General features: G+C 52.3%; 1 protein-coding gene across 1 annotated transcript in view; it reads right to left on the bottom strand.

Annotated features, from left to right (window-relative positions):
- The window catches only part of AHCYL2 (adenosylhomocysteinase like 2), an 82,662-nt gene extending 74,584 nt beyond the window's left edge, over window positions 1-8,078 (bottom strand). The window contains exon 1 of the mRNA XM_054399758.1: window positions 7,647-8,078. Within this exon, the coding sequence (XP_054255733.1) occupies window positions 7,647-8,078 (432 nt within the window). The remainder of the gene's footprint in view (window positions 1-7,646) is intronic.
- Between the last annotated feature and the right edge of the window lie 5,551 nt (window positions 8,079-13,629).

The following is a 13,629-nucleotide window of genomic DNA, read 5'->3' as shown; positions in this document are numbered from 1 at the left end:
AATAAAAGAAGATGGCTTCCTATGATGAGATTTCCCATCACAGCATCCAAACCCTGCTCCTTACAGAGCACAGCCAGCGCCTGGGAATTCAGCCTAGGGGGAAGAAAAATTTATTACCCAGCACCAGCCATCACCAGGAGTTAGGAGAAGGAAGACACAGAAAATAGACACAGAGACACACAGGAAATCCATCATGAAGCAAACCAAATCCTTCTGCCCACTAAGTCAGGTGGGAAGGTGGGAAGGGCTTGAGGCATGATGAGGAGGGAAGAGCCAAGCTTGGAGAGCAGGTGGTGGGATCTGCTGCGGGTCAGGGTCAGTTTGACAGCAGCTGCTGGGGGTCAAGGTCAGAGCCAGCGTGGAGAGAAGCCTCAGGAGAGTCATTTCTAGCCACAGCAGAACAAAACCTCCCAGCACAGCTCAGCAGTCAGGCGATGTGCCGGGCTGCTGAGCACCAGGCATTCGGCTTGACCTCATCATCCCTCCACCAACCAATCACAGGATCGTCTCAGCTGGAAAAGACCTTTAAGATCATCGAGTCCAACCATTCCGTAACTCTGCTAAGCCTGGTGCTAAACCATGTCCCTCAGCACCACATCTCTGCAGCACCTCCAGGGATGGGAACTCAACCACCTCCCAGGGCAGCCTATTCCAGTGTTTGGAAACTCTCAGTGAAGCAGTTTGTTCTGATGGCCAACCTAAGCCTCCCCTGGGGCAACTCGAGGCCGTTTCCTCATGCCCTTGGGGGAGGAAACCAACCCTCAGCTGCCCCCAATCCCCTCTCAGGGCATTGCAGAGAGCCAGAAGGTCTCCTGCCAGCCTCCTTTTCTCCAGCCTGAACAACCCTAGGTCCCTCAGCCACTCCTCTCAAGTTCTCCAGGCCCTTTGCTAACATCCTGCTCAGGACCTGCTCCAGCACCTCAATGTCCTTCTTGGAGTGAGGGGCCCAAGACTCAACCCAGTACTGAAGGTGTGGCCTCACCAGAGACACAAACTGAGTCGATGGAGACCTTGTAGGGATCAATGATCCACCAAAGCACAGGACCACTGTGATTCTACAATTTGTGATTTCTGGGGTGGGAAGAGGCTTTGAGAAAGGAGGAAGTAGGGAAGAGAAAGCCTTCTCGCTCCCCCGACCTGGCTCAAACCTCCTTTCAGGGAGTTGTGGAGAGCAAATGTTACAACAAGGAGTTTTAGGGGTTCTGCTCCAACAGTGACACCGCACAAGGACCACAGCTCATCACCACGAATCTCTGCATCCATCCTACTCTAACCCTGGAGAAAATCCAGAGCTCTCCATGGCCACTGGCACTGCAGAGGTGTTCCAGTCCAGCCAACTAAACAAACCAACACCATCAGCAAACCAATCCCCTCCCACCACTCAAACCTGCCTTTGAATGATGCTGAGGAGCCAGCTGGAAATCCAAGGATTGAGTTGCAGATTTTGGAGCTGAGTGGCTGGGACAAAAAAAAAATGACAACCTTTTGTCTGGAAAATTGGTGTGGGCTTCATGTGTGCAACTTCACTGCAACTGCTGGCCTTTGAAGCTCTCAGTATGCTGCAGGAGCATTTTCTGAGACTCCTTTGCCAAGTAGTTAACAACCATTAAATGAGTAATTGTGTTTGTTCAGGTGTGAGCTCTTCTCTGGGCTAAAGAGGGGCACAGAATCCCAAAATCTCACCATGGTGGGGGTTGGAAGGGATCTCTGGAGATCATCCAGTCCAACCACCTGCTAAAGCAGAGTCACCCACAGCAACTTGCCCAGCATCACAATGGCCAGGTGGGGTTGGAATCTCTCCAGAAAAGGACAATGCACAACACCTCTGGGAAACCTGCTCCAGGCCTCCTCCACCAGCAAAGGCAGCAAGTTGCTCCTCAGGGAAGCTCCTGGGTTCCAGTTTGTGGCCACTGCCCATTGTCCTGTCACTGGGCATCACTGACAAGAGTCTGGCCACATCTTCTTGCTCCCCACCCTTTAGCTCTTGCTGAGCATTGCTCAGATCCCTTCTCAGGCTGCTCTTCTCCAGGCTCAACAGCCCCAGGGCTCTCAGCCTTTCCTCCTCACAGAGATGCTCCTGGCCCCTCAGCAGCTTCCCAGCCTCCACTGGACTCTCTTCACTAGTTCCCAGTTCTTCTGGAATTGGGGAGCCAAGAACTGAACCCAGTTCTCCAGCTGTGGCCTCCATAAGGCAGAGTAGAGGGGGAGGAGAACCTCCCCCGACCTTCTGGCCATATCTTGATGCCCCCCAGGAGACCCTTGGCCTTCTTGGCCACATGGGCACATTTCTGGCTCACAGAGAGTTTGCTGTCCACCAGCACTCCCAGGTCCTTCTCCACAGAGCTTCTTCCCAGCAGCTCACTCCTCACCTGCACTGCTGCAGGGGGTTGTTCCTCCCCAGGTGCAGGACCCTACGCTTGCCCTGGTTGAACCTCATGAGGTTTCCCTCCTCCAGCTCTGCAGCCTTGCCAGGTCTGGCTGAATGGCAGCACAGCCTGATGGGGTGTCAGCCACTCCTCCAGTTTGGTACCATCAACAAACGGGCTGAGAGTACACCCTATTCCTTCATCCAAGTTGTTGACAACACTGAAGAAGACTGGACCCAGCACTGACCTCTGGAGAACACAAGCTACAGGCCTCCAACCAGACCCTGCAGAGTCATCATTGCACCACCTGATGTCTCAGTCTGAGAGTCTTAATTACAGCTCATTGCTGGTTCCCACCCTCACCACAACATCTCCAGAAGTTCTGCACCCTTGGGCTGCTTTGAGCTAGGAACACATGAAGAATTAACACAAACCCACCCCTCCAAAGCCAGCAAGCCATCATCTCAAAACCCCAAACCATAAACAATTCTCCATGACTCAAAGCCTTGACTCACATCCATGGGTTAAGTTTAGCCCAGGACACCTCAGCCCCATGGTTCACCTTGGTGCAGGGACAACAGAACCAACCACACATCTCCTGAGTCACCCAACAGATGCTGGCAGCACCTCAACATGTAGACTCACAGCACAACCACGCTGATCCACTATCCAGCTGCTGCTGCTGAAGGGGCTTTTCCATCCATCCCATTGCCACCAACATCCTCTTCACACTTCTCATGCACCATTCCTGGCTCTTTGTTCACCTCATGTTGAAGGGAATGACTGAAAACTAACTCAAAGTGAAGGATTTTAGGCAGTTTGTGTTCTTTGAGCAACCTCATCTTGGGGCCACATCAGAACCTGGCAGGAGGGGAAGAGGAGAGGGTCAGGAAAGAGGCAGGAGAAGATCTGAAGCATCCCTGAAGCACAGGCCACCAGGTCATGGGTCAAAGACCTGTTCACCAGCCCTCTCAGAGGCATCCAAGTCTGGCACAGCACAAGACAACCAAGAGTATGCTAAATCTACTGTGTAGATGTACATGAAGGTCATGGCCACATTTGTTAGTCAGAATTAACTGCAAAAGCCAAGTCTGAGGTAATAAGAACTAAGGTCCTCCAGCCATCTCCTGGGATCTACAGGGAGAATCCAAATAGAAGAAAAAGCTGCATAGAGGAACCTTCACAGAACGCCAGGTTGGAAAAGACCCCAAAGATCAACCAGTCCAACCTTCATTGATCTTCAACCCAGATCTGATGAGATCTGGCTTTGAGCTCTGGGTTTGTAGGAGCACTATCAATTCTCCTACCAGCAAGGTTGCAGAATGAGATTTGTACATGAGCTGTGGTATCACAACGACCTGAAGCCACCACCTCGATAAATAAAAACAAGGATTTGGAGAGCTGTGAGCACTCAGCAGCACTAGGAAATCAGTGATTGGTAACACAAGGGTTTCATGTTACAACCTCAAGGAAAGGAAAAAAACAACCAGAAACCCCAGCACATTTCATACAAAAACAGTAAAGGAAACACTGCTGAGGTTTTGCTCTTAAAGGCAAACACTAGGAGCTCCAGGTTTTGCTTCCCTACACATTTGTTGTGATCCCAGAATCCCAGCATGGTGGGTTTGGAAAAGACCTCTGGAGATTATCCAGTTCAACCCCTCTGATAAAGCAGGGGCACTCACAGCAGCTTGCCCAGGATCACAATGGCCAGGTGGGGTTGGAATCTCTTCAGACAAGGAGACTCCACAACCTCTCTGGGCAGCCTGCTTCAGAGCTCCAACACCCTCAAAGCCAACACGTTTCTCCTGATGGAACCTCCTGGGTTCCAATTGCCCCTTGTCTTGTCACTGGATACCACTGACAAGAGTCTGGCCCCATCCTCTTGCCCACAACACATCCTTTAGCTCTTGCTGAGCATTTAGAAGATCCCTTCTCCAGCTGCTCTTCTCCAGGCTCAATAGCCCCAGGTCCCTCAGCCTTTCCTCCTTCCTCACAGCAACAGTCCAGGCCCCTCAGCAGCTTCCCAGCCTCCACTGGACTCTCTCCAGCATCTCCCAGTCTCTCTTGGACTGCAGAGGCCAGAACTGTTCCCAGTTCTCCAGCTGTGGCTTCACTGGTGCAGAGCAGAGGGGAAGAACAACCTCCCTCGAGCAGCTGCCCAGTCTTCTTCATGCACTGCAGATGATCACAGAATGCATCAGGTTGGAAAGTACCCTCGAAGGTCATCTTGTCCAACCCCCCCTTGCAGTGAGCAGAAACATCTGCAACTGTATCAGGTTCCTCAGGGCCTCATCAAGTCTGACCTTGAATGTGTCCTGGGATAGAGCCTCTACCACCTCCCTGGGCAACCTGCTGCAGTGTTCCACCACTCTCATCATGAACAGCATCCTCCTAACATCCAAAGAAGTTCCTACTAACATCCAAATGATCTTATCTACACCTTTACCTTCATTCCAGGTCCTAAAGCAAATTTCTGTTGAATGTGAATAAAAAAATCTGCTTCTTTGAGGCATATTTTTGTCCTAAGCCTCCTTTCAACAGATGCTTTGGCTCCATGTGCCCAATTTTTCACTCACAGGGCTGGGAACAATTTTATGGCCACCAAATCTGGTGTTTTGCTTCAATACCATGACTTCCAAAGCATCAGCAGAAGGGAAAGGACTTGGGGTTTGTAAATCCAGTAAAGACACCAGTCACGTCTTGGGAACATGTGCTGGAGTCACTGGAAAGCAACAGCACGAGGAGGAAAGAAGAAGGAACAGTCTGTCCTCCCAGATCTCCTCCATCACTGCATCTTGCTGCCTTTAGCAACCAGATTGTCATCTCCTCATCAAAATCAGTGCAGGGAGCCAGCTGGAGAGCTTTGGGGTTTCACCAGCAGCAAGGTTTCTCCCCAAAGCCTGGCATCCTTCCCTCTTCTTCCCTGCAGGGAGAGGGATTCAGATGCCTTCAAGCTGTTCCAGATAATGACCCCATCACCCACCATCCATCGGCCCCTTCTCTCCTAGGCTTAGTGATGCAAATGTGTTGTCTGACACCAAGCTCCTCTGTCAGACAGAGCTGGGCTTTGGGAGGGGGTTGTGAGGAGAAACCTCTTTTTCATGGAATCAGAGTGGTTGGGTTGGAAGGGACCTTAAAGCTCATCTACTGCAACCCCTTGCAGTCAGCAGGGGCATCTGCAACTAAAGCAGGTTGCTCACAGTCCCAAACAACCTGGCCTGGATTGGTTCCACAAATGGGACACCTACCATCTCTCTGGGTAACCTGGGACAGAGTCTCACCACCCTCACAATAGGGAGCAATCTTCCATCTCTCCCTCTTGTAGTTTCAAACCACCATCCCTTTTCCTGTCACAACAGGCTCTGCTCAAAATTCTGTCCCCAGATTTCTTCTCAGCCCCTTTAAGTCCTGAAAGGCCACCAAAATGTCACCCTGGAGTCCTTTTCAGACTGAACAGCCCCAACTCTCTCAACCTGCCGTTATAGCAGAGGTGCTCCAAGCCCTCTGATCACCTTCATGACCCTTCTCTGGACCTGCTCCTTCTTGTGTTGGGGGCCCCATAAGCTGGACACAGTACTCCAGGCGAGGTCTCACCAAAGCGGAGCAGAGGAACAGAATCACCTCTCTCAACCTGCTGGCTGTGCTGCCATTTGCCTTCTGGACTGCAAGTGCCCATTGCTGGCTCATGTCCAGCTTCTCATCCACCAGCACCCCCAAGTCCTTTCTGCAGGGCTGCGCTCGATTTCTTCATCTCATAAAAGAATTTCCCCAACCCAGGTGCAGGATCTTGCACATTCCCCTATAGAAATTCACGAGGTTCTACTCAGCCCACTTCTCTGTTCTGTCCTTGCCCCTCTGGGTGGATCCCATCCTTCAGCATTATCAACCACACCACCCAGCTTGGCACCACCAGCGAACCTGCTGAGACTGCACTCAACCTCACTGTGTATATCAATGACGGAGACATTGAACAGCACTGGTTCCTGTATGGAACCACCTTAAGGGCCACCACTTCTCCCAAGGTGCCTCTGGGCACATTTCTATATCCATTACATGAACAGATGAAGGCCTTGAGTCTAGGTACAGAAGAGCTCACAAACACAACATAGAATCACCTACAGGTTCTCCTCCATGTCCATGCCTACCTCAGAGCTACATCTACTCCAACAACCTACATGTCTAGAGGTTGTGTGGCAGTGCCATGGAGCAGACACAGGCTGAGGGACATTCCCACAGCACAGGAATCGCTCCAGAGGACAGCATCTACACACCACGGCCACCAGCACAGGCCCAACATATGCTTATTCGTGAGCATCCACCCACCACCATGAGCACAGAGCAAGAGAGGGGCACCCTGAGGATGGGGTACCTCACACAGACCCACCCCGTACCCATACTGGCTACACCTGATATGCTAATAGCACTAATGGTATCAATGTCTATGTTCTTATCAGGTACATAGTTCTATTTCCACAGGAGCAGATAACCTTGGGGGACATGGATCTGATGTGAACCTCCACACACCCAAGAGCTCATGTACCTGGCACCCATGGTTCCTGCAAACACCCACAGGCAGCTGGGTGTGCAGGACTGGGGAGCAGACACCCCTGCGTGTACCTACACCCCTTGGTGAACACAAGCACACATCCTATGAAGCCACCACAACTCCAGGCACACGTACAACTCACAAGAATTCACAGGACAGGATCACACTCGTCACAAACATCCATGGGCATGTCCACAGCCAGTGTCTGCACCTCATGCTTGGCCATCGGGACGCAAGGAGTGGATGGGACACTGCAATGGCAGACAAGTGTGTCCCCAAAACACAGCCATGGACATGGGACCAGCTCCAGGGCCACAGAAGCGCCGTGGCCATGGGAGATGCCCTCACGGCCACACAAGCACCTTGGGTCACACCAACACTCCATCCACGCATACCAGGGACCCCACACCATCACAGTCCTTGCCCAAAGAGAGACAGCAGCATGTCTGCAAGCACTGGGACTGGTGCCCCCTTCCTGGGGGGGTTGTAGGGTCACCAAGAACGCCCCTGTGGGACTTCGTGTGTCGGTGTGTGTGCGGGACGTCTGGGTTGGTGGGGAAGGTTTGTGTCCCTCCCAGATGTCCTGGTGGAGGAATGTGCGTCCCCTGGGCATGTCCCGGTGGGGTTGCGGGGCTCCACTCAGCGTGACAAAGCCACGGTGTGGGGTGAGTGTCCCCACGCCCTTATGAGGGTGCTCCCCCCTTTGTCCCCCTCCTGTTTCTCCCTGTTACCTTCTTAACGGTGCGCGGCGCCTCGGTGACGGTGCCATCAGGGCTGACGAGCGCCTCGGCCGTGCAGCCGCCGCCGTTGTCGCCGCCGTCTCGGTGCCGGTGCTGGGGGTGGTGCGGGTCACTCCGTTTCATGGCCGAAGCCTGCGGCACCTTGGCAGCGCCAAGCGGCAAACCAGTGGCAGACAACCCGGGGCAGCCACTCAACGGAGGCCTCTCGCCGCCGCCACTACCACAAGAGGAGGAGGAGGAGGAGGAGGACGCCGCCGCCGGGGCCGTCTCACGTTCGGTGGCCGGCAGCGAGCATTGAGCGGCTGCCACAGCGTGCCCCGGAGTGTGAGCGGTCACCGGCTCACACGGTGGCCCCGCCGCTTTATCCATGGGGCCGCTCAGCTCCTTTAGCTCCACAGCAGGGGCTGCCACCTGCACCGACATCGCCGCCGCCGCCGCCACCACCGCTGCCGCCGCCACCGCCTCCGGTTCCCTCAGGGCCCGCCCGCTCGCCCCCGCCCCGCCGCGGGGCATGCTGGGACCTGCAGTCCTCCCTCCTGCCGCCCCGCCCAGAACTACAACTCCCAGCAGGCACCACGCCGGTCCCTCGGCGACCCGCCTAGGCGCGCCGTGCCGCGGGGCTTGCTCCGAAATGTAGTCCTGGGCGAGCCCTTTGCGCCCCTCTGGGGAGAGGCGCGTGAGGGTGGCGGCGCGGCCTCTCATAGCACCTCGGGTGACAGAGTCGTAGAACGGTTTGGAAGGGACCCGCAGCATCATCTAGTTCCAACCCCTCCCCTGCCATGGGCAGGGACACCTCCCACTAGACCAGGTCGCTCAAAGCCTCATCCAGCCTGGTCTGAAGCGCTTCCAGAGGTGAGGCATCCACGACTTCTCTGGGCAGCCTGTTCCAGGGTCTCACCGCCCTCATGGTGAAGAACTTCTGCCTCATGTCCAATCTAAATCCACCCTGCTCTAGTTTCAAACCACTGCCCCTTGTCCTATTACCACAGGCCCCTATAAAACGTCCCTCTCCAGCTCTTCTGTAGCCCCCTTCATGTACTAGAAGGCTGCAAAAAGGTCTCCCTGAAGCCTTTTCCTCTGCAGGCTGAGCAAATCCAACTCTTTCAGCCTGTCCTTGTAGAGGCTGCAGCCCTCTGAGCAGATGGGGAGCCAAGATGTTTGGGTAAAGAAAGCGTTATGTCTGACAGCCCAAGAACTGGCTGTGCTGCCAGCAAGACAAGAAGGACCAGCTTCAAGTTATACCTGGGGATGTTGAGGTTGGATATTGAGCAGTGTGCCCAGGTGGCCAAGAAGGCCACCAGCATCCTGGCTTGGATCAGCAAGACTGTGGCCAGCAGGGCCAGGACAGGAATTGTCCCCCTGGACACTGCTGAGGTCACGCCTCAAATCCTGGATTCAGTTTTGGGCCCCTCACTCTAAGAAAGACATTGAGTTGCTGGAGCAGGTCCAGAAAAGGGCAGTAAAGCTGGTGAAGGGTCTGGAGAAGAAGGAAAAGGGTCTGGAGAACTTGTGAGGAGTAGCTGAGGGACCTGGGGTTGTTTATCCTGGAGAAATGGAAGCTGAGGGGAGACCACCTGGCTCTCTACAACTCTGTGAAAGGAGGCTGGAGCCAGGTAGGGGTTGGTCTCTTCTCCCAGGGAGCAAGTGATAAGAGAAGAGGAAATGGCCCCAAGTCATCCCAGTGGAAGTTTAGGTTGGACATGAGGAACAATTCTCCCCTTTGAGGGTTGTCAAGCCCTGGCCCAGGCTTTCCAAGGTAGTGGTGGAGTCCCCATCCCTGGAGGGGTTTCAAAGCCATGGAGATGTGGTGCTGAGGGCCATGGTTTGGTGGTGACCTGGCAGTGCTGGGTTAATTCTTGGACTTGATCTTAAAGGTTTCTTCCAACCCAAACCATTCTGTGATTCCATAATTCTAGCAGCCCACAGAGCTCCTTTGCAGGTCAGCCTACAAATAAAATACAAGCCAACAGTAAGTTGCATTCTGCAAACCCAGTTCTTCAGGAACTGATTCCCAAGTACCACCTGCAGCCCAGAACCTTTGAGTCACTCAAAATCCTGGGTCAGCTGTCTTGTGATGAATTGGCTATGAGATGAGGCACAAGAAGTGGAGCCCACAGGAATCCCCTGCCTCCTCCCCCTTCCCCCCCCCCCCCCCAAAAAAAAAAAAGAGGGAGAGGGGCAGGAAAACCTGAGAAGCTGAAGGAGGTTGGAGAGGAAGAACCTGGTCAGCAGCTGATGACCCACTGAACTGGTAAAAATTCATGGGGGGCAGGATGAAAATTGGGTTGTGATGTAGGAGGGTGGCAGCTGGACTGGAAAAAATGCCTGGGATGAGGGTGAGGAGAGAAAGGGCTGTAAAACATTTCCTGGGCTCTGAAGCACAGAGAGGAGGACACAAGGAATGTGTGAGGGAGGTTGAAGTTAAAGCAAAAGAAAGATTTTGTCCCAATTTCACTGAATCAAAGCAATTTCCTCGCTAAGGTGGTATCAGGACCTGCATCTGGGTTTGATGGTCTGTTTCTACCCCACCCCAGGATCAGAAAGCTCAGTTTGAGGGCAGAATTCCCCCTCTGAAGCCTTGGAAAACAAAATTCTTGGCAAGCTGCTGTGGGAGGAGTTTGAAGTTGCAGCCCATGAATATCCCTCCCCTTCCAGAGACACTGCAGCTCCACACAAACCTCACAAGCTCCTACAACACCAAGGTTCTGCTTGTGCTGACCCAGAGCTGAAATCCGCCAGACGCTATCATCTCCTGGTGCTACAGATGCCACAGTCCAAGGGTTTATCTGGCAAAAGAAGGGGTATCAGGAGAGGAAGGGAGAAGCTGGTTGGTTATGGGAGGACAGAGCAGTGGGAACAATCAGGGCTCAGTGAGAGCAGCACTGATGGTGCCTAGAGGAGGGTGGAGCTGGCTTCTTCCCAGTGCTGAGGTGGGGAGGACGCTAGGAGAGATGAGAGTTGGGTAATAAGGCAGATGTTGGGCACTTTTGGAGGAAGGAGCCTCAGAAAGGTGAGAATCATAGAACTGTTTGGGTTGGAAAAGACCTCCAGGATCATTGAGTCCAACTGTCAACCAAAGATGGCCATGGTTATTAAACCATGTCCCAAAGTGCCATGTCCGCATGTGAGAAATTTTGTTCTGGTGACCAAGAATCTCCAAGAGCAGCTTTCTGTGCAGACCTCAGAACACCAGAACAGCCAAGGACACAAGACAGAAAGATGGGGCATGGTTAAATGGCCATGGAGGTCTTAGGCTGACATTTGGACTCGATCTTAGAGGTCTTTTCCAAGCAAAACAATTCTATGATTCTATGAAAAACCTTTGCAGATGGCACTCCTGCTTCCAGCTTTTCAACAACATGCTCTACAAATCCAGCTCTTTCCCAGTGTCCTAACTTGGAAGAGACCATGGAGCAGAAGCAGGGGGCAGGAAAACACAAAACCCCCAAATGTAGCATTTCTTAGTCTTTGAGGGAAGAGCAAAGTTAAACATTGACATCTGATATTTTGTAGTCATCTCTGTCCCATTTGCTTCCCCTGCATGGAGGGGAGAGGATGGAGGAGAACCTAGGCAGACATGAGTGTGCTCTGAAGCTACCACCTGTGCTTTGATCTTCCACAACAACAAATCAGGTTTTTCTCAACCACAAGAGCTGCAAAATCAAACATGGCCAAATTGTTCATCCCATGAACTGCCATATTCATAGGTCGGAAAGGACCTGGTGGATGAGGGCATGGGGGTGTTGGTCAACAGCCAGCTGAAGATGTGCCAGTGTGTGCCCAGTTGACCAAGAAGGCAACCAGCATCCTGGCTTGGATCAGCAATAGTGGGGCCAGCAGGACCAAGACAAGGATTGTCCCTTGGGCCTGGGCACTGCTGAGGCCACACCTCAAATCCTGGGTTTAGTTTTGGGCCTCTTACTCCAAGAAGGACATTGAGGTGCTGGAGTGTGTCCAGAGAAGGGCAGTGAAGCTGGTGAAGAGCCTGGAGAACAAGAAGAAGGGTCTGGAGATTTTATGAGAAGCAGCTGAGGGTCCTGGGGTTGTTCGTTTTGGAGAAAACAAGGTAGAGGTGAGACCTTCAGGCTGTCTACAAGTCCCTGAGAGTAGATTGGAGCCAGGTGGGGGTTAGTCTCTTGTCCCAAGGAACAAGTGATAGGACAAAAAGAAATGGCCTCATGTTGCTCCATTTTCATGCTGTCTTTGAAATTTTAACCTGCAAGTCTGCAGCCTCTCAAAATTCTGTGCTGGAGGGATGCCTGATGGACAGAAATGCCATTTGAGCTCTTCCCTGAGGATCCTCAATCTTCATTGGGGAAATTAAACGGGATTTTCCAGCCAAGGAGCCAAGAAGGTGACACCTGGGTCACTCAAGGGAGATTTCATGGAATCACAGAGCAGTTTGGGTTGGAGGGGACCTTCCAAGGTCATCTAGTCCGAGTCCCTTGCAGTCAGCAGGGACACCTGCTACTAGAGCAGGCTGCTCAGATCCCCAAACAACCTGAGCTGGAATGGTTCCAGGGATAAGACTTGGGCCACCTCTCTGAGCAAGCTGGGACAGAGTTTACTCACCCTCAGCATCAAAAATTCTTTCTAGTCTAGATCTCCCTAAACTAAAAGTTTCAAACCATCTCCCCTTGTCCTGTCACAACAGGCCCTGATAAAAAGTCTGTCTCTAGCTTTCTTTTCAACCCCTCTAAGCACTGAAAAGTCACCAGAAGGTTCCCTCAGTTCCCTCAAATGCCTTAAAACTTTCCCCAATAAAGGAGTTGAAGGGAGAAAGGTTCATGGGACACAGTTGTGGGGAGCAGGAACATCCCAACCCCCAGCATGAGGGTGCAGAAGATGGAGGAGATCCTGCCCTAGCCATGTCCCTGCCCTGGAGGTGACATCTTCTCCTCCTTCTCCAGTCCCCAGTCCTGCTGCAGGCAACCATGTTAAGAGGTTTCTTGGCTGTGGTTTTGGTTAGGGAAACCAGGGTGGTGGCTGCACTCCTCATACCCTGGAGCCAAAATGGTGGGAGAGGCAAAGCAAAGGCACCTCCCTGCCTTCCCAATCTTAATTATCATTCTTAATTAATTACTGTTATTCTTTTTTCCTTGCAGAACCTGACCCCACCAGCATATGACACCGTGAGGACCCACAGTGGTGGGACCCAGCAGCCACTTTTGGGTGAGGATTTTCAGTGTTCCCAGCACAGTGCCAGGGCAGGATGCTCCAGAAGTAACAAATTGGTCTGAATTTATTCCATTCTGGGCTTTTCGTCCCTTTTAATCAGGATATGTTAATCTTCACCCTGGTTAAATGGTGGACTTTGGTGGTTGCTTCCCATTTTCCTCTGCTAGAGCAGAGATGGTTCCATCTCCTGAGCTCCTTGTGAGGAAAAAATTGACAAATGTTGGGGATTTTCCCCAAAAAGCTCTCTTTTTTTTTGCCCACTTTTTGCCAAATCAAGGGGGGTTTGACACCTGTGGGTATCTGATGGGGTCAGGATGTCTCCTGTCACTTCCAAAATGAAGTATTTTAGCTTTTTGTTGCCCAAATCCACCTCATTTGGGAGCAGTATCTCCAATCTTTTTTCTTTCTTCCTTCAAAAACAGCAGCTCATAAAAATGGAATTTAGAGAAATAAAGAGAAATAGAGAAAATAAACTAAAGATGGATAAAGAGAAATATTTTGCTTCACCCCAGAAGCACCCAACTTTACCTTGGTCTCCTGCTGCCCACCCACCCCAGTGCAGAACCCTTGATGGGTTCAACCCACCCTGCTCACCCAAAATCCATTTGGAAAATGCAAGTCCCTGGCAAATTCCACCCAAATTTTAGAGGGATTAGGGTCTTTCCAAGCACCCAGATTAAAAAATGAAATTAAAAAGGACACCCCAAAAGCAGTGTTTGGCCCCAAAACACCATCTGCACACCTCATGGAACCATCAAGGCAACCAGCAGCACCCCCAAACTGGGACCACCCCAAC

This window comes from Indicator indicator, chromosome 3 (genome assembly GCF_027791375.1).
Source record: "Indicator indicator isolate 239-I01 chromosome 3, UM_Iind_1.1, whole genome shotgun sequence".
NCBI classification, from domain to species: Eukaryota; Metazoa; Chordata; class Aves; order Piciformes; family Indicatoridae; genus Indicator; species Indicator indicator.
This window is presented reverse-complemented; position numbering and strand designations above follow the sequence as displayed.